The 18,803-nt window shown below is 41.6% G+C and overlaps 1 protein-coding gene across 1 annotated transcript in view; it reads left to right on the forward strand.

Moving 5' to 3' along the window:
* The window catches only part of LOC134070403 (paired box protein Pax-6-like), a 26,356-nt gene extending 8,793 nt beyond the window's left edge, over nucleotides 1–17,563 (forward strand). Inside the window, exons 2-10 of the mRNA XM_062526748.1 lie at nucleotides 6,979–7,205; nucleotides 9,023–9,149; nucleotides 10,036–10,107; nucleotides 10,156–10,281; nucleotides 11,773–11,855; nucleotides 12,002–12,161; nucleotides 12,483–12,553; nucleotides 13,317–13,437; nucleotides 16,161–17,563. Coding sequence (XP_062382732.1) covers nucleotides 9,044–9,149; nucleotides 10,036–10,107; nucleotides 10,156–10,281; nucleotides 11,773–11,855; nucleotides 12,002–12,161; nucleotides 12,483–12,553; nucleotides 13,317–13,437; nucleotides 16,161–16,258 — 837 coding nt within the window. The 5' untranslated portion in view covers nucleotides 6,979–7,205; nucleotides 9,023–9,043 and the 3' untranslated portion in view covers nucleotides 16,259–17,563. The remainder of the gene's footprint in view (nucleotides 1–6,978; nucleotides 7,206–9,022; nucleotides 9,150–10,035; nucleotides 10,108–10,155; nucleotides 10,282–11,772; nucleotides 11,856–12,001; nucleotides 12,162–12,482; nucleotides 12,554–13,316; nucleotides 13,438–16,160) is intronic.
* Nucleotides 17,564–18,803: the final 1,240 nt, after the last annotated feature.

The following is an 18,803-nucleotide window of genomic DNA, read 5'->3' on the forward strand; positions in this document are numbered from 1 at the left end:
TCAGAGAGTCTCTATACACACTGAAGATGAAGTCTCTGAACCGGAGGAACTTGATGAAGTGTCAGAACAAGGGGACCGTCAAGACCAAGCTCCTGATGATGAATGTGAGGAGTGTCAGTCAGAAGAGGATGCTAGTGCTCATTCCACTGACTCTGACCACTCTGACTCTGAGCCAGAACTAGGGGAGTATAAAACGCCTATTAGTACTCCTAAAGCTAAACCTAGGTCTGCCACAACGATAGATAGGGATCTTAGACCAAGAACTAGTTCTAAGAGACAAGTGAAGCCTGTAATTCGTCTTACCTATGATGAACCAGGAAAGGCTAGAGATCAGCCCATTACTATTGTGCATAAAGGCATAATTATTAAACTAGGATGTTAAGACCAAAGTTAGTTTGACTATGTTCTAGTGTGTCTCATGAGGACATGCAGACAATTTAGAAGGGGGAGGATGTAGCCCTTTGAGAAATTACATAATAAGTTATGTTTGAAAATACATAAATAGAATAAGTTAGGTTTAATAAATAGAATAAATAAGAGTTAAAAAGGGTTAAAAACATTTGAAGTGATGTTACAAGAGTTCATGCATATATTGTGAGGTGTATGTTAATGCATTGTTTATTGGGTAAATGCATTGTGTTTCTAATTTCATAATTATGGAAATATTGTTAAGATAACATGTGTGTATCTAAAAGAGGAAATACGTGAAATGTGGTATTTTATGTTGCATTTATGTTATTTGAACCAATGAGGACTGAGTTAGAGGTCAAGGGTGATGAGGAAGTGAGTTGGAGAGAAGAACGACACGAGGGAAAAGGAAGAACGACAGTGTGTGTTGATAGAATGTTTGCTGTAACCGAACTTCAGTTTAGTTTATGCCGTGAGTGAGTAAAACACTCGCTAAAAGCTGTGAATGTTGATGGACAAACAACAAGTGAGTCTTGGAAAACATTTAACAGTGGCGTGGTCGTGTTTGGAGGAGAATTTCGGAAACAACGAACTAGATTTCCCCGCGATTGGAAAGCATCTGGCTAGTCGGCGTGACTTAGCACAAAGTGGCTTGCCAGGGACTTTGCACTGGAGTGGCTAGCTCGGCTACTTCTCAACGCAGTTTCAACGAACACTAGCAACACTGTTTCAACGAACGCTAGCTACGAACAGGCCTGCACCGTGAACTCTAATGACGTCTGGGGTATTCATTTTGATTCATTTAGTTATGATTGCCGGCTATAGGATATAGTGAAAGGTTTTGGTATTTTATTTGAATTCAAACGAACTTGTTATTGTGATAACTGCTTGAATGTTGGTTTTCAATTGAAACCTGAACTGAAACGTGTTTGAAGCTTGAAAGCTATTGAAGGTTGGAATGTATGAATGTGTAATATATAGTAAATAGTTATTTTTGCAAAAGTGTGTGGTTATTAAGTAAGGTGAATACATTTAACTTCAAGGTGAATTGATGCTTAGTGACTTAGCTTAATATTGCTATATGTTTAGTTACCCAAAAGTATAAAAGAAAAGACAAATCATTAAGGTTAAACATTTTAGTTTAATTCATCATTTAACAGGATTCAGGATAGCCACCCCTATTAATTGCCAGCACAGCAAAGGGGCGCTACACACTAAAACAAAACAAAAAACCCATCCTGTTCCAGCCTGGACCATAAAAACATAACAAACTCTTCAAGCCTATCACCAACGAGATGTGTGTTTAGGAGAGTGTCAAATGTACGGGAGGGAGGGGGAGGGAGTAGCATGCTAGTTCTCTGTATTGTTTAAACGTCAACACAAGTGACATTACCTAACATTGCTTAGAGCACCTTTAATTACTGTACTTAAATATGTCTGCTTATAGTTACTTTACATCTCTCACCAATTTTGACATCAAAAACCATTGTTTTTGTCATATTTAATGCTGCAGCAAATCACTCACAGACCATTTTCCCTCTCCATTACAGTGTTCTATTTAGCATTAAAGAATGTTTGATCTTAACCTATTTTCAGTATAGAATTTGATAAAGTGGGGAACAAAACTTGGATTGATGAATGAGTGAGTGAATGAATCAATTTGCACGGAAGCATTTAGGTCTACATGTATGTAAGGTACGCAACCTGTGTTCAGACGATGTAACGAAAACAGTCCATATTGTTGCTGTGAGGAAATCAATGTCTGCAAGCACTTACTTTTACTGAAGCACTTTTTTTCAGTTTTTATATGTGAAAAGCTCATTAAAAGTCTCACTTTTCTCACCCAATAAGGATGCAATAATATTGTCCAGCAACTACTGCACTGTCATCATCAAACAGATCTTGCTTTGCCAGCATGTACGGGTAGCATGACTCCCAGCTGCCTCTTGACCACTACAAAACTACAGATGTGTCCGCTGGACATACTTGACCTCACAGAAGGGGCAGGCTAGGGTACTCACAATGAGCTGACGTGGCCTGCAACTCATTTTCAGTGTCAGGCTTGGACATGCGGCTTTGTCCCTTGGACACAGAGGGACTTGTTTACTCTTAATTGCGTTCTGCTGGTAGTTATGTTTTGTATTCAAACCAAGCAGCAGCAGTGATTGTTATCACAAAGTCAACCACACATGATGGTATTGAGAAAATATATTGATGTCGGAACAAGCTGTTCTACATTGTGTGTGTGTGCCTGAATTAAAATTAAACCAAGTCATCAGCCCCTATGTCAGGCATTCATTGCTACAACCTTCGACAGGAAGTGTGCTTGCAAACCAACCATATGGGTTTTTTTTTTTTACTTTTTTAAAAAAATCTATACATGTATTCATGTGTGGTTTGCAACAAGGTGGAGTTTTAAGAAAAGCCATGGAAGGAGATGCCCACTGACCAGCAGATATTCCATTGTATTGTCTAGCAAATCTGTTGTGCACTCAATCCTCTTTGCTTCGTGCAGGTACTACAGTACTTTGTCTTCTGTGTTCCTGCAACTCAGAACAAGTCTAGTATATTTAGAGTGGGAATTTAGAATTATCCAGCTGTTTATGGACACTTCAGCAGCATGCAAATCTGTGTCCTGGTCCTGGGATTATTCCTGGAAGTGCTCAGTTTACAGACTAGTTAGAAAAGAATGTAATAAATGTTCCTAAAGCATTGTGGCTTTGTTTAGTGGGCAGGAGGTTGGCCACTTATCTTATCTGAGAGAACTCACCCACACAATCAATATACAGTGAAAAGACACAGCAAGCTCTGTCTGTGGGTTAGCAAAGGTGATTTTTTTAATTCAGTAAACTAGTAAAACCAGTTGAACTGGTTTAACCTGCCTGCATGTTTGTGTGTGACTGTGTGTGTGTGTGTGTGTGTGAGTTTGTGTGTGTGTGTGTGTGTGTTTGTGTGTGTGTGTGTGTGTGTGTGTGTGTGTGTGCGTGCGTGCACGTCTGTGTGTGCGTGCGTGTGTATGCGTTTGTGTGCATTCTCACGAAGGGATTATACGACAGTCTGTGCGCAAATTGCTTTCAGTCCAAACCTCTGCATTCGCACAAATATTTGGTTCCCTGTAGTCTCGCTGTCATCTGGACACCACATTCCAGTGTTAAAAATCAATCAACACTGACCCACATCTAATGTAACTGTACTGCTCCCGATGGGCATACATGTCGGTCCGCGCAAGGAACAGACTTGACAAACAAAAACAGATTATGTAAGGCATGGCAAGTCTCGGGGTTCAGCAACGAGCATTGTTCAAATGAACCTGTCACGCTGTGTCGGTCCTTCCCCTCGTCGCTAATCTGCTTTAGCATTTTCATATGAAGGGCGTCCTTAAGTCTCTCACGGATGTCTCCCCCTGACTCGCAGACGTCTCTCCACCTGTCCACCCCCTGCTGTTTTTCTTGTGTCCCTGTCTGTCCTATACCTGACAGTTTGTCTCTGACTCTCTCTGTCTGTCTGTCTCTCTTCCTCTCTCTCTCTCTCACTCTCTCTCTCTCACGCACACGTTCTCTTTCTCTTTCTCTTTCTCCCTTGTGCGGTCTCTGTGTTTCTTTTTTGCTGTATCTCTCTGCCTCTCTCTCTCCCTCTCTCTTTCTCTTTCTCTCATCCTCTTGGTCTCTCTCTCTTACTCTCTCTCTCATTCTCTACTCCCGTTCTCTGTCTCTCTCCCTTTCAGTGCCTTAGGCAGTGTGTCTAGTTTCACAGCACGATTGAAGGTGACAGGGACAGAGCGTGGGGTGGGGTGGGGTGGTGTGGTGTGGTGGGGGGTGTTTGGTGTGGGGGGTTCATGATGGAGGATGAAGAGAGTGAAAGAAGGAGAGAGAGAGAGAGGGATGGAGAGAGGGAGTGAGGAAGACAAGTTCCACTGTCGCCTGAGGCTACAAAACGGAGAGTGAAAAACAAAAAAGAAGAACCTGTGGAGAGATAGATAGAGAGAGGGAGAGAAAGAGAGACAGAGGAAGAGAAAGAGAGAGGGACACAAAGATGAATAAGCAAAGGACGGTTTGATACATAAATCATAATGGGGTGGTGAAAAGGAGAGTGGATGATTCTGACAGATGAGGTGTTGTGAGTGGGAGTGCTCACCTTGGTGATCCATTCAAGCTCCAGCACCCCTCATATCAGTCGGGGATAACTGAAAGGGATGGATGTGTTGAGATACTCTGGGCTGGGTCCTGGGTTGGGAACCTCAATGGCTGAAGCAGTGCGATTCGTTTTTGTTTTTACAGACTTGATGAATATTTGTCGTGGCATCGTTGCTATGGTGACCACTCCTCCTTCCACCCCCCCCCCCCCCCCCCACCCCCACCTCCCCTCAGCATCCAACCCCTTCCAGCACAAAAAAGAGAGGGATAGTGAGACACAGAGAGGAGGAGAGAGGGAGAGAGATGTGAGAGAGAGGAAGAGTGTGAGAGAGAGAGAAAGAGAGAGAGAGAGGAGAAGAGGGTGACAGAAATGAACTAACAAGATCCAAAAAAAAAGCATGGCCTGCAGCTATATGAATCTGTGTAAGATACACACGCGTAAACAGACATACACACACACACTCATACACGCACACTCTCTCTCATTCCATCCCCTTCCCTCTCACTAACTCTCTCTCCCTCTCTCTCTCTCTCTCTCACACACACACACACACACACACACACACACACACACACACACACACACACACACACACACACCCGTGGGCACACATCGTATTGGCACTGAGATCACATAGGTTAGCACATACACAGGAACTGGATGAAACCCCCCCTGAGGGCAGGCAAACAGGGACTAGGAAGAGAGAGAATCAAGTTCAGTGCAAAGGAATGAGAGCATGTTTTGTATCAGTTTATGAAATGTTAGCTATGTTAAAATATGTTTTCATTTGTTATACATTCGTTAGGTTCACACCCTATTGGAGAACCTACCTTTGTGGAAAGGGTGTGACCTATAGAATTCTAACGGAGTGTGAGAACCGTCCTCCTTAGGCTGGGTCTAGACTCGTTTCTCACTTTCTTTTTCTAGGCTTGTCTCTTAAGACTTTATCTTTATCTTTGTCTTTTGTCTTCTCTTCTCTTGGCCCTGTCTTTCAGAGGAACATTTCAGAGGAAATAAATGAAATCTAAAAGTACATGGCAAACACAAGAACCTAAGGAACATATGAGAGGAGCAAAAAGAGCAGCCGAGAGAACCGCGTAACTCCGAGCATCACAGAGAGAGAGAGGGAGAGAGAGAGAGAGATAGAGAGAGAGAAAAGGAGGGAGGGCCGACGAAAAGAAAGAGAGAGGGAGTGACAGAGAGAAAGGGAGCGCAAAGTCTCGTCAACCGGAAATAAAATAAGCTGGCATCCCCCATTCCCACCCCTCCTCCTCCACTCCACCACCTCCTCCCCCTCCCTCTTCCCCTCTTCTCCTCCCCTCCATGGAGATGTTTATTTATACCCTCTTCTCTCACTGTTTCTGCCGTTCACTTTCGCAAACTTCGGTCCAAACGGCGGTCGGTTTCAGTGGTTTTGTCAGAGATGTGTGGTCAGCAAGAAAGTGTAAATCAAATCTCACGAGGGGTTTTTATGAATGGAGACTTACAGGGTGGTCCGCATAAAAACGATGTAGACAAACGGGCCAACGGTGTGGTCTAAAAAGAGTCCAGTTCCGTCCAGTTTTAGGGTATAGCCCTGATTTTATTTGTATCAGTGTTGAATTCTGAATGTCGAATGTTCTTCTAGTCTTACATTTCAAACACGATTTCTTCAAGGTTTAAGATTATGCTTCGTTGTGTGTGTTTTGAGTTTGTGACACAAATCTATTCCACAGGGAAGGTATGGATTTTATTTTCTATGTTAACATTTGATGCTTTCAAGTGAATAGCTTACATCTTATCCATATTGATAAATCTTAGCATTTTTGAATTTTTTAAAATGTATTTATCCATTTGAGGCCCATGGGAGCCATTGGTTTGCAATAGCTGAAAGAGCACTAAGCATACATCACTCACACATCCATAATATATGGTTGAAGTTCAAGTATGAAGCTGAGAAATGCTTCCAATTACGCAAGCTTATATGAGAAGTGGTTATAGAATAATGTGTTGTATATAACCGTAAAACAATTCAATCCATGGCTTAAATTCTTCTGATGAATATTCTAAGCAACTTCATATTGAGTATACCAGTAAGTTATGTACAATCTCTACCCTTTCTCCATCCTGCACTATTCCATTATCTCTTCATTTTTATCGTGGCCTCTCTCCCCCCGCCTCTCCCTGGCATTAAGTTCAAACTTGACACTGATGTTGACTCACTGTGTCACTCCTCTCTTCCTCTCCCTCCCTCCCTCTCTCTTCCTCTCTCTCCCACTCTCTGTCCCTCGCCCTCTCTCTCTCTCTCTCTCTCTCTCTCTCTCTCTGTCCCCATCGCTCTCTCTCTCTCCCTCTCTCACTCCATGTCTCTCTCCTCTCTCCCTCTCTCTCTCTTCTCTCTCCCTCTCTCTCTCTCTCTCTCTCTCTTCATCGCTTCGAGGACAAAAGTGCCCGCAGACGCATTTCTCTCTGGAGCCCTCCCTCTATCCTCTCTTTCTCTCTCTCTCCCTCTTTCTCTCTCTCTTTCTCTCTCCTCTCCCTCTCTTCTCCTCAGTGTGCATGTATGCTCTATTGTCAACAAAGCTGCGTAAGGAGGAAAGGAACGAATGGCTGAATAGAAGAGAGAGGAAAGGAGAACATCAGATGTTTCCCTGTTTGCACAACTATGCGTGATCAAGCAGCTGGTGAGTTTACTCCTTCTTTTGTACTTGTTTTGTGGGTGAAGATACGCAGGTTTTATTTCTCAAGTCAATGTGTAACTTGGATGGTTAGAGACTGGTGGAACACTTTATGGGTGACATTTTTTTATCACCCTATAAAGATGTGTGAACTATCTTCTGCGAAAAGATGTTAAAACAAATCAATTCAGTTCAGATCATTATAAGCACAGACGAAGACCTATATTTGATACTTTACGGCTAACACTACACATGTTTCTGTTGACATTCTCTGAACACTACGCTTTATTATCAGGATTGGAATCTAGGCCCATGAGAACAACTGCTGTTATGTTACAAAGTGGCATTACATATGATGGCTAGTCTATATCCCTTTCTTATGTCTCTCTCTCCCTCTCTTTCTCTCAATCTTTCTTTCTCTTTCTGTCTTGGTCTCTCGTATACCACCAGAAGTGATACTCCATAGCTCCCTGTAGTCCATGTCAGTGTACAATTGTACAACATGCGAGTGACTACTCTGTACATGTAACCCACTCCCCCTCCATCTGTCACCACGGTGAAGCTAATCCACTCCAATGCCAGCCATGTGTGAATCCATGCTCTTGTCTCTTTCTTTTACTTCGAACCCTACTCTCTCTCTCTCTCTCTCTCTCTCTCTCTCTCTCTCACACACACACACACACACACACACACACACACACACACACACACACACACACGCACACACACTCATTTATTTACATCAATTAAGTCATCAGTTAAGTCATTACGTCCTCTTTGGTCCCAGAGGCATAGATGTTGATGCCTCAGGAGTCAAAAATATTGTTGTGATATTATGAATGTTCAATTTGTTCGTTTTAATGAATAACATCTTCTACACACCGTCATTAGTCAAAGAGAGAGTGGCATCATAATACTTTGGTGCTAATATAGTGATGGAATTGTTTTTATAAACAGAAATCATCTGTATTATCTGTTATGTAAGGCTTTAGACAAAATCCCATGTGTAGTGTAAGTGCTTGAGTGAAAAGGTTTCTACCTTGCGATGTAAGGATGGTTTAAGTCGTATGTCACTATTTACCTGATTTACATGCCACTATCTACCTGATTTACATGCTGCTATATAGAGCCCTGATGTAAACATATTCATGTAAAACTGAACTGGCGGTTTACTGGAAAAGGGAGGTACAGTACGTTAGGTATTTTTGTGTCTGAGAGATTTAACAAAGAACTCTTTGGGTGGATTGTGTACTTTGGCCTGGGAACCCTGTGCTTAGCCTTTAGAGACAGGTGTTGTACTGTATATGGAGTCCTTGTTATCTAAAGTGTTGGATGTTTCCTATACTTTGAAATGGTATTTCTCCTGATCTGTAACTGTCTGTTGTAGATGTATAGATAGATGGATAGATTTTATCATTCAGACACATGCCAAAGCATGCATATTTTAATGAGATGTCATTGTATAGGCGCACAATAGTAGAACTGTATGTAAGAAAAAACTGCAACAAGCTACAATATTGTGTGCAAATACTGTATATTGCATGATTTACCTTCTGTGAAGGGAGGTCCTCTCAGGTGTGGGAGACATTGTGAAAGTCACCGTGAATCTTCAGCTGAAGTGTCAGCGTATAATGATTTGAGAAGACTTCGAAACTTACTGCAAACGTAATAGTTATAGTTATTCTGTCTATAGCGCCGTTTCATTTTAATCAATAATCATATGATTGTATCAATGGACTATTAGTGCAAATTATAATGGTATAATGGTGAATCTTAACAGACAACAGTTAACAGACAACAACTGATATTTTGCTCTGTGACAGGTTGAGGGAGGGTAGTGTATAATGTATGAAAAGCTGACCATGCTGAATCTACAAAATGGATCAAACTGGAACGGGCCGAACGACTGGTACCACCAGCAGGCCAACATGCCACCACAGCACACCTCAGGTGAGAGAGCGCGCCACATGTCATAGCACCAGACATAACTGGCATGGTTTGTGATGTTACTGGGAAATGTAAATAAAACCAATCAAGTGTTGTTTTATGAATTACCTGCATATTCGCTAAAAAGGCTCTCAGATATAGCTGTATTAGGTACGGTGTGGGATTGGATTTTTCAAACTGGAGATGTTACTTTATTAGATCTATCTACCTGTAACGGAAGTATTTCTCAAGGCATATTGCATTGCATACACAGTATATCCCATTGTTTATTAAGTTGCCATGCTATGATATGACTTCGGCAACTGCATGTGTCAGCTAGAGGTCTGCCGAGATCAATTCCCTCCACTGGTTCCCATCACATTTATCTGGATCAGGAATTCAGAGGTGTTTTTTTTTTTTTTTTTACAGAACCTGTTCAGTAGGACAGTCGGCTGCATTTAGTTGTCTTTGTGCTTGTGCTCTGCACAATGACATTAAAGTTGAATCTATTTGAATCTGCTCTTAACAGTAGTTTAGCAAGTTTAGTTTTAATTCACAAATCACATTGGGGCAATTGCAGCTTTCCTCTTTTGAAATATTAATTGGATAGTTCTGCCCAGATAGCACATTCTATTTTTGCCTTGGCATTGAATTGTCTAACACTGTCTATTTATTACAGTTTTATTTTCAAATTCCACATACATTTGTTTTCTTGCTCATTCAGAATTTTTTTTTAAAAGCTGTTTTACGCTTTAGTTGTATCCTTTTTTTAATTATGGTGTTAAGCATGACTGACTTTTAAGCCAGTTGTTTCTATCATTGCTGCTAACTGATCCAAACCATGTGATCAAATGTTGATACACGTTTGCTCTTAAACATAATGACCTCCCTCTCTCTTCATGTGACCCAGTTTCAGATGGGTGCCTGGCAGACCCAGAAGGGGTCATGCAAGGAGGTGGAGGAGGAGGAGGAGGAGGCTTAGGTACCATGGGAGGCAGAGGGGGAGGAGGTGGAGGAGGAAGAGGAGGAGGAGGAGGGGGAGTGCATGCCGAGAGGGATGAAGGTGAGGAGTCACAGCTGAGGCTGCAGCTGAAGAGGAAGCTGCAGAGGAACCGCACCAGCTTCACCCAGGAGCAGATCGAGGCCCTGGAGAAAGGTCAGGAGCTCACCGCCATTGCTGCTGCTGCTGCTGTTGTGTCCTGTAGGGGGCAGTCTTGTAGAATACAAAGCCAGTTGTTACCTTAAAGGGCAGACAGGGTGTAGTCTTTTTTAGGGTGAATTGTCAGAGCCATTGTGAAACCATTTTCATAATAATGAAACTGACTAAAGCAACTGTAGCATTCTCACTCAACTGCTCACTCCTGGAACAGGCTGAGTAAATTATTGTCATTATTTACTAGCGTGACCACAGTGTTGTAAATGTCATTGCTATTTTGTTGCGAGAAAAATGATCAGTTTGTCTACCGCATTTGGTCTTGGGACTCCCTTGGATTCTGCCAACATGATGGCAGTTGAAAGCAGGCACTAATTGGGAAGTTTCTCTTTGAATCTGCAGTGACTGTGAATTCTTCTGTGATTGTGGGCTGAGAGGTATGAGGGGAGAGGGAGGCATATCTTTCTATCTTCTGTTGTGAGATCAGCAATTAATATGTTGATAAGTACTTGCCCAGTGGGAGTAGTTTAAGAGTGAGAATTCATAGGTATGGGGATTATATTCTGGGATGGTAGATTGTTCAGATTATCAGGGTTCATTTTTTGAAAATGTACCTGTATATTGTGTTATGCCATTTTAAGATTTTCCATGATTTGCGGTTCATAATCCTGTTATTGCCATAATTAAAAAAAAAAGTTAGTTTTGCTTGCAAACTTAACCCATCTTGCTTACATATTTATCACAACCTTGTATTGTCTAAAATTTGAAAAAGCATATTATGGTCTCATGAGAGTATAATTGTTTTGGAGCATGAAGCATCTGTATAAGACTGACCTAATAAACCCCATAAAATGCTGGTCAATGAGAAAAGATCAACAGACATGAAGTCAGGGTTTATTAACATCAAACTATTATTTGGAACGATACAGTAATATGTATTGTTGTTACGGCTGCAACAATGAATTGATTTATTGATTAAGACCAAGCAATGTTGTAATCTGTTTCCGTTTTTAAGGAAAATACCTTGTGTCTGAGGAAGGGCTTGGGCCCAAAACATTACAAGTGGTGATATTTTAAAAAAAAAACGCAAAGGAGCATATTCCGGTGGGCGGACTTATCGTTCTTTCCTGACATATCTGTCGAGCACCCAGTTTTTATCACTTCTGGATGAGCGTGTGGACATTAAACTAAATATCTTTGGCATATGGAGAAGGCAAGGCATTTGAGGACATGTTTTACCTTTTTATAGGTAATAAATACATAATAAATACATAAATGCCACATTAATCGACTATCAAAATATTTGTTAGTTACCGCTCTAATTGTTATTGTAAGTCATTTTGGACAAAAGCATCTTCTGAGAAGCACAAACATCTCATATAAGAGTGTATCTGTTCTCACTTGGCAATTAGATGCATTATAAAAGAGTGCTCTGTGCCGTTTTTTTTTCTTCTTCTTTTTTTCTTGGCCTTAATCCAAACCTTGTCTCCACAGAATTTGAAAGAACCCATTATCCAGATGTGTTTGCGAGGGAAAGATTGGCCAACAAGATCGACCTACCAGAGGCGCGGATTCAGGTATTACTTAAACCCACTCAACCCTTTCACCATTAACCTGTACTCCATCACATTACCTCATGGCACACAACGGAACGCTCCTACATCACTGCTCTTTGTAGTAACAGATGCACTAACGGACTTGTGGTCATGTGCTTGATTGACAGGTGTGGTTCTCCAACCGAAGAGCTAAGTGGAGGAGGGAGGAGAAACTGCGCAACCAGAGAAGGAGCGGGGTGGGGACTTCCTGTACTCAGACCCCACTGAGCACTTCCTTTAACGCGATGTACCAGCAGCAGCAGCAACAGCAACATGGCAGCAGTGCAGGTTAGGCTGAGAACACACGACAACACAAGAGTCTATTCATGCAAATACAGGAAACAACTGACTATCTGTGACCAGATTAGATGATCAGATTCTTTTGACATGACACTGTTAATGTGTGTGTGTGTGTGTGTGTGTGTGTGTGTGTGTGTGTGTGTGTGTGTGTGTGTGTGTGTGTGTGTGTGTGTGTGTGTGTGTGTGTGTGTGTGTGTGTGTGTGTGTGTGTGTGTGTGTGTGTGTGTGTGTGTGTGTGTGTGTGTGTGTGTGTGTGGGTGTGTGTGTGGGTGTGTGGGTGGTGTGGGTGTTGTGTGTTGTGGTTCGCAGGCTCCATGCTCAGTCAGAGTGAGTCATCCCTTTCTGGCTATAGTTCACTCTCAGTGTACTCCACTATTCAGGTGAGTGTATGTTCATCATCATCATCATTATAATTATCATCATCATCATCATCATCGTCATCATCATCGTCGTCATCATCATCATCAAAACATCTTTGTCTTCCTCATCTTTATGCAGTGTTACTGTCAAACCTTTTTTCCACGCATGTCATAACTAGCAATATCAGCATAACTCTAACCCAACTGTAAGGTACAGTTGTGCATTAAATATTAGAGATACTTTTTTATGACACGTGATTTAAAATACTGTATTCTATTAGAACAGTCATTTGCTCGCTCATCTACCAGTAGCTCGTGGCTGACTAGTGCCATCCTGTGGTCACTTTGATACAAGTAAAGTTACCCAGGCAGTAGTGATGCACAAAAATATCTTTTAAAGAAAAGGGCGATATTCTTACAAATATGTCTCTTATATATATGATATTTGAATAGTGAGATTCAAGGCTGTGGAGTATTGTAAAGAATTGTAGAGTAGAACCTTACCTTTTATTTAATTTTCCTGTGCAGTCAATTCTACACCTCCTCTTAGATGACCTTTGCTATCGTTAACATTGCATTTGCTCTGGGCTTTATAGCACTCACATAATCGAAAATGTCTTTCTATCTTATTTTTCTCCATGCTTCCTCTCTTCCTCCTCTCTTTTCCATCCCCACTTTCCTCTCCTCCACTCCTGAGGCCACTCATACCTGTCCTTATTTCTACTCCTCCTCCACCTCCTCTTCCTCCTCCTCCTCTCCCATTCTCCCTTGTTCCGTATCCCAGTCCATCCCTCCTCAGTCCACCCCCTCTTATGCATGCATGCCCTCCGCTCCGCGCACGTTTGATTCGTCCTCCTACCCCTCCCCCCACCTCCCCCCTCCCCCGCCAGCCAACAGCAGCACAGGTGAGTCCTGCTCAGCGCCACTGCACTCTCTTCACACAGTTCACACTGATTTCCAGTAGGGGGCGCACTCAGATAGGAACTCATAGCGCCCTATATTGGGAGAGTATACCGCCAACTGTGTTTGGAACGTTCAGTGCAGTTCTGCCAAGGGATTGGTTCGGAGGTGTGTTTATGACCAATATAGGGCGCTAGGAACTCGGGTAGGATACTGTACATATATGGCTCTGGAAGAAACACTTTCCTAAAACCTAGACAGTCGCACAGCTCTGTTTTCTTACCCTCTGTCCATTGTCCATCCAGACATCTGGTCAGATGTTTTGACGCCTGATTGTCCAGATTTTATAACAAAGAAAATATCGGTATCTTAAACCCACTAAAAATCATTACAAACCTGTCTAAAGCTTTACGCGCCTACAAGCACAGCTATTTTGAAGGCGTACTCTCACAAAATGTGAGCAGTCCTTAACAACGAGTCCCACGCAATGACTCATGGGGATTTTGTGGATTTTTATTCATTCATTCATCAGTCATTTGAACATGTTAGTTTCAGTTTGGATGAGTTCAAATAATAGACGTGTGCAGATGCTTGTATGCCTTACTCTGCGAGTAACACCCATGTTTTAGTAAAGCAAGGTGTACTGGAATCCTGGTGTAGCATACACTGTCTTGCATTCAAGCAGATTCCTTCAGATACGCTGACTGTCACAATTGCAATGCGCTGTTTGATGTTGCGCTCCTCACTCTTAAAGGGAATGCTCAAGAAACTCAGAAATAACAACATTCAGCTTCCAAAAGCAAACAAGCATACAGACAAACAAAGAAAACCAACAGGGGGGGGAAAGGCACCTTCTGCAAATGTTTTGGTGATTGTCTACTGGGTTTGTGTATTGCAGTGGTGTTATGCATTTCATTGTTATGCATATGCATTTCGTTGGGAAACAACACCTACACAGAGCTGAAAGTAGACATCCTACGTAGGCTATGCTTCCTTGACCATGCATGGTATAACCGCACACAGAAATAAGTGAGAAGTGTGAGACAAAACTGCACAGATGGCTAATAAAGGCTTATAACATGCGCTCACTCCCCACACCGTAATGCCTATTTAAAGACAGATGCAGACACAAAAATAGCAATAGACGATGGATGGAAACTATGACGTCATGTGAGCAATTCTTCAAAGGGCTTCCGTTAAGACTTCTGTGAACATGTCAAGCTGACCACCTATTCTTTTCTAAGTTCTAGGATGGTTGTCAAGTTGAACATTTCTTTTTGTGACTGCAATTTCAGGCCAATTGTCAACACAACATGCCCACAATAAATGTTCAATAGCTCCACAACCACAAGGACCATACATAAACACGGTATCAAATGGAAGCTAACACGAATGGACTGCATTTGAAACTGCATTTTACACCATCTGTCGGTTTTACCACACAAGCCGGAAAGGCCTGTGAGGAGAGTGTTGCAGTAGGTGTGATGCAACCATGGTACAGTATGTACTAGGACCTGAGCGGCGTGCTGGGTTAGGTACAGTCCGATTGTCCTGGTCTTGTTGTCCTGGTTAAAGGGACACTTCATCGATTAGCATTAAGCTTTGTATCTTTAGAAAACCTGTCATGTTTTTGAATGGTCGTTTTTGATGATTTTTACATCATTGAAAGCAGGAAGTCCAACATTGAAATCCATATTTCTCCCATCTCAAGGCAAACTGAGGGAATGATGCATGACCATTCAAAAACATGACTGGTTTTCTAAAGATACAAAGCTTAATGCTAATCGATGAAGTGTCCCTTTAAGTACGCTCTGATTGTCCTGGTCTGGGTGTCCTGGTTAGGTACAGTACGGTCTGATTGTCCTTATATTGAATAGGGTGAAGCGGCACGACAGATGCAACATGGTCAGAGAAGGTTAGCTGGTCAACAAGCATGACACGCAAGTTTCTTGCCACCTTGGTAGATGCAAGAGAGAGAGAGAGTATCCGTTTTGATGTCGATGTGATGTATGGTTTGTTCGGCTGAGAAGACTGGTATAGCTCAGTCTTAGAGATGTTTAGCTGGAGGTGATGTTCTTTCATCCAAGCAGATATATCAGAGAGACAGTTTGAGATTCACACCAACATCAGGCAGGAAGGACAGCTAAAGTTTTTTTTAGCAGATACGATTACATTGAAATACATACTATTCAAATAGTAAGTGTAATAGCATGCATGGTCGGGTAAGCATACGTAGGATGTCTACTTTCATCTTTGTAGGAAGGTGTTTTTCCACATGTGAAATAAGCGTAGCAGTGATATGAGAACCCATAAGATACCTGAGCCAGTTGAAAAGCTGCTGGATATGTACAGTACCAGATCCAGTGAGGTGTTAACATGTTATGGAACCGTGTGCCTTCCACAGCAACCCCCCCCCCCACACACACACACACACACACACCTCCCCCCAGCATTCAAAATCAACTGTATGCACCAAATTTCTATGTAGCATAGTAATATTATACACCATTTGAAAGCTTGGACTCTTGGGAATCCATACATGACAGCATTTTTCATGTACAATCGGTATAGTGCTTTGCATTGTCAGAATAATCTTACTACGTCTCAATTATTTTATATAAAAATGACCCCCCCCCCCCCCCCTCCTCTGCCACACACACACACACACACACACACACTCACTAAATGATTACAAATCTGTTTACAAATATTTGTTTGTCTCTCACAGGTTTGATTTCCCCAGGTGTGTCAGTGCCTGTGCAGGTGCCAGGGAATGAGCAGAACATGAACCAGAGCCTCAGTCAGTACTGGGCCCGTCTGCAATGATGCCCTGAGACAGCCAAACCGCAACGGCGGAAGAGAGTCAGCAAGAGACTTTTTCCTCATGAAAAACAAGAAATGCGTGAGGACCGAAAGAGGAACTTATATTGAATTAGTCACGAGATGAAGTGTTTAGGTTTGATACGGTGGAGATCCTCTGAATCTCCTCGTCCACACTTCTTGGCTTGTTTACAAAATGTGCAGACATTTAAATCCCCTGGAAAAGAAGCTTTGAAAAGCTAATTTTCACTCTGAAAAGCTTATTGGGTTTTTTTTCACACTCTCTATGTTTGAGAGTTCAGCTATACTGTGAATTTATTGATATCCTTTAAGAAGCTAACTCATAATGAAATATTTTGATAGCTTTAGAACATTAATAGAATTGTATAAATCTGTAATATACAATCTAGATGTTTCATATGAGAGAGCGGGAATGTAACCTCCGAACTGTAACAAGCATATTTCAAATGGGACAAGGCTCAGACACTGACAATCAGCACTTACTCTCTTTGCCAAATGGGAATCCAAAAGCATGGCCTACACCCAGCAAGTGACAATCAAAGGTAGAAAGGAGATAATCCATGACAATCAAAGTGTTCTAATTTACACAGAACCCTATACAATATGCATGGGGGTTGTACCACAACATCCAGTAACATGATCATCATCTGTTTTTTTAGTGATTGTTTGATAACAGTGACATAGAGGTGCAATCTGTGGTATTATACACTTACATACACAGAGCACACCAACTCCACATAAGACGTTGTGGACAAAATAGAAAAACAAATATACTGTATGTTTACAGATTGCATTGTGGAAACAATGCTTTTTGAATAGCCTACTGTTTTGCAGGTTGATACTTAATTGGCCAATATTTTATGGCTCTTAAAAAAATGAGAATTCATCATGGCGTCAAAGATATGACTTAATTAGGTCATATTAGACACCAAAGCTAAATATGCTTTCTTTGGCTTTCTTTGCTTTACTCTGCTTTGTAAAAACCAACATCACAGTTGACACAGACCTATGTAGAATGCTAACTGTAATTTGTCAATTTATTTGGTAACATTAACTAAAAAGTCTGAATATTGTCATGTAGGTCTCTGCCCCAGAGGACAAATATTCCAAGTTAATAGCCTTAATGTTTAAGGCACTGGTTTCCATCAGCAAAAGTTAATCAAAAATGCTCTTTGCACTGATGGACTATGAAAGGGACCAACAATCTATGAAAAGTAGAATTTTCAGGTCAGAGGAAAACACATTGAGAGATGAGGACTAAACAATAGGGATGTTAAAGATTGCACCTACTTAGTACTTACAAAAACAATAAAAAATAAAAATAAAGGTTCATTTTGCTGCCATATTGCGCATCAGAAATTCAAGATTTGGTGACAAAAATACCTTTGGTGTTCCTCTTGTTTCAGTTGACTTCATTTTTGTCTAAGTGTCTTTCTAAATCAGATAAATATGTTAGTGTTTGTTTTGTGTGACAAATACATTAGTATTTCAACAGTGAACCCATTTTGTGGATGGACCTAACCCTTTAATAAAGATGAAACTGTGTGATAACAATTTTCTCATCGATTCCGTTGTACGATCCGACCAAAGCAGAAAATAACGGAAATGATCTCTTCAGTGGGATATCGACAATGCCAACTTCTTGCTAAAAACCACTTCCTGACCAGAATGTGTAGGCTACTGTAGCGTCATGGTCATGTCTTATAATATCATAGTCCAGCAGTAGTCACCACATGTGGTATGGTATGTCTTCAACTTACCACTTTAGGGTAAGTCCACCTCAAAATTCCCTGACGACACCACAGTGCTAAATGCAGGGCTCTCGAGTCTGAGACATTGAGAGACAACTGCAATTGACAGATCTCACACCACACACCGCCCCCTGGCAGGCCCAATGTTACAACATGAATACTTAATAAGAGTTGAACTGGTGAAGGAATTTGTTTGTTTTTTTACAGTTTGCATATAACTTAACAATATGCTTAGCCTTTCAAGATGGCACAATACATTCATTAATGGAGATAGGCCTTTACCAGAGGTCAAGAAAAGAGGACAGTTTGGGGTCTTCCCAAGTCATTCTAGAGACAGTTGTGAGCAAGATAGTATAGGTCCTTTGCTTTGCTGGTCACCCTGCAAATGTCTTTCTTTCTCACTCTGTTCCTGTCAGACACAAACACACACACAGGACATGGCAGTGACAGACATAACATTGAATTATTAGGGCCCGAGCACCGAGGTGCGGCCACTGAATCCCTATGAAGGCCCTATTGTTTTTGCTCAGATTTTTTATAGTTTTTTCGTTCTTACCCGGGTGACGTTTTGCCTTTTTTCACCAACTTGGCATGCAATAAAACTCTTGTAATTTGGCAACATGTGGAATTGACCTGTCGCTAAGCCCCTCCTCCCATCGTTACTGTGAAAACCTCGGACAAACAAACCAGACTTGATTAGAAATACATTATGGAAAACGACAGCTGTCACTATATCAAAGCAGGCTTTAAAGACGTTTTGATGATTCATTTCCTGCCGA

This window comes from Sardina pilchardus, chromosome 22, assembly GCF_963854185.1.
Source record: "Sardina pilchardus chromosome 22, fSarPil1.1, whole genome shotgun sequence".
Lineage (NCBI taxonomy): Eukaryota > Metazoa > Chordata > Actinopteri > Clupeiformes > Clupeidae > Sardina > Sardina pilchardus.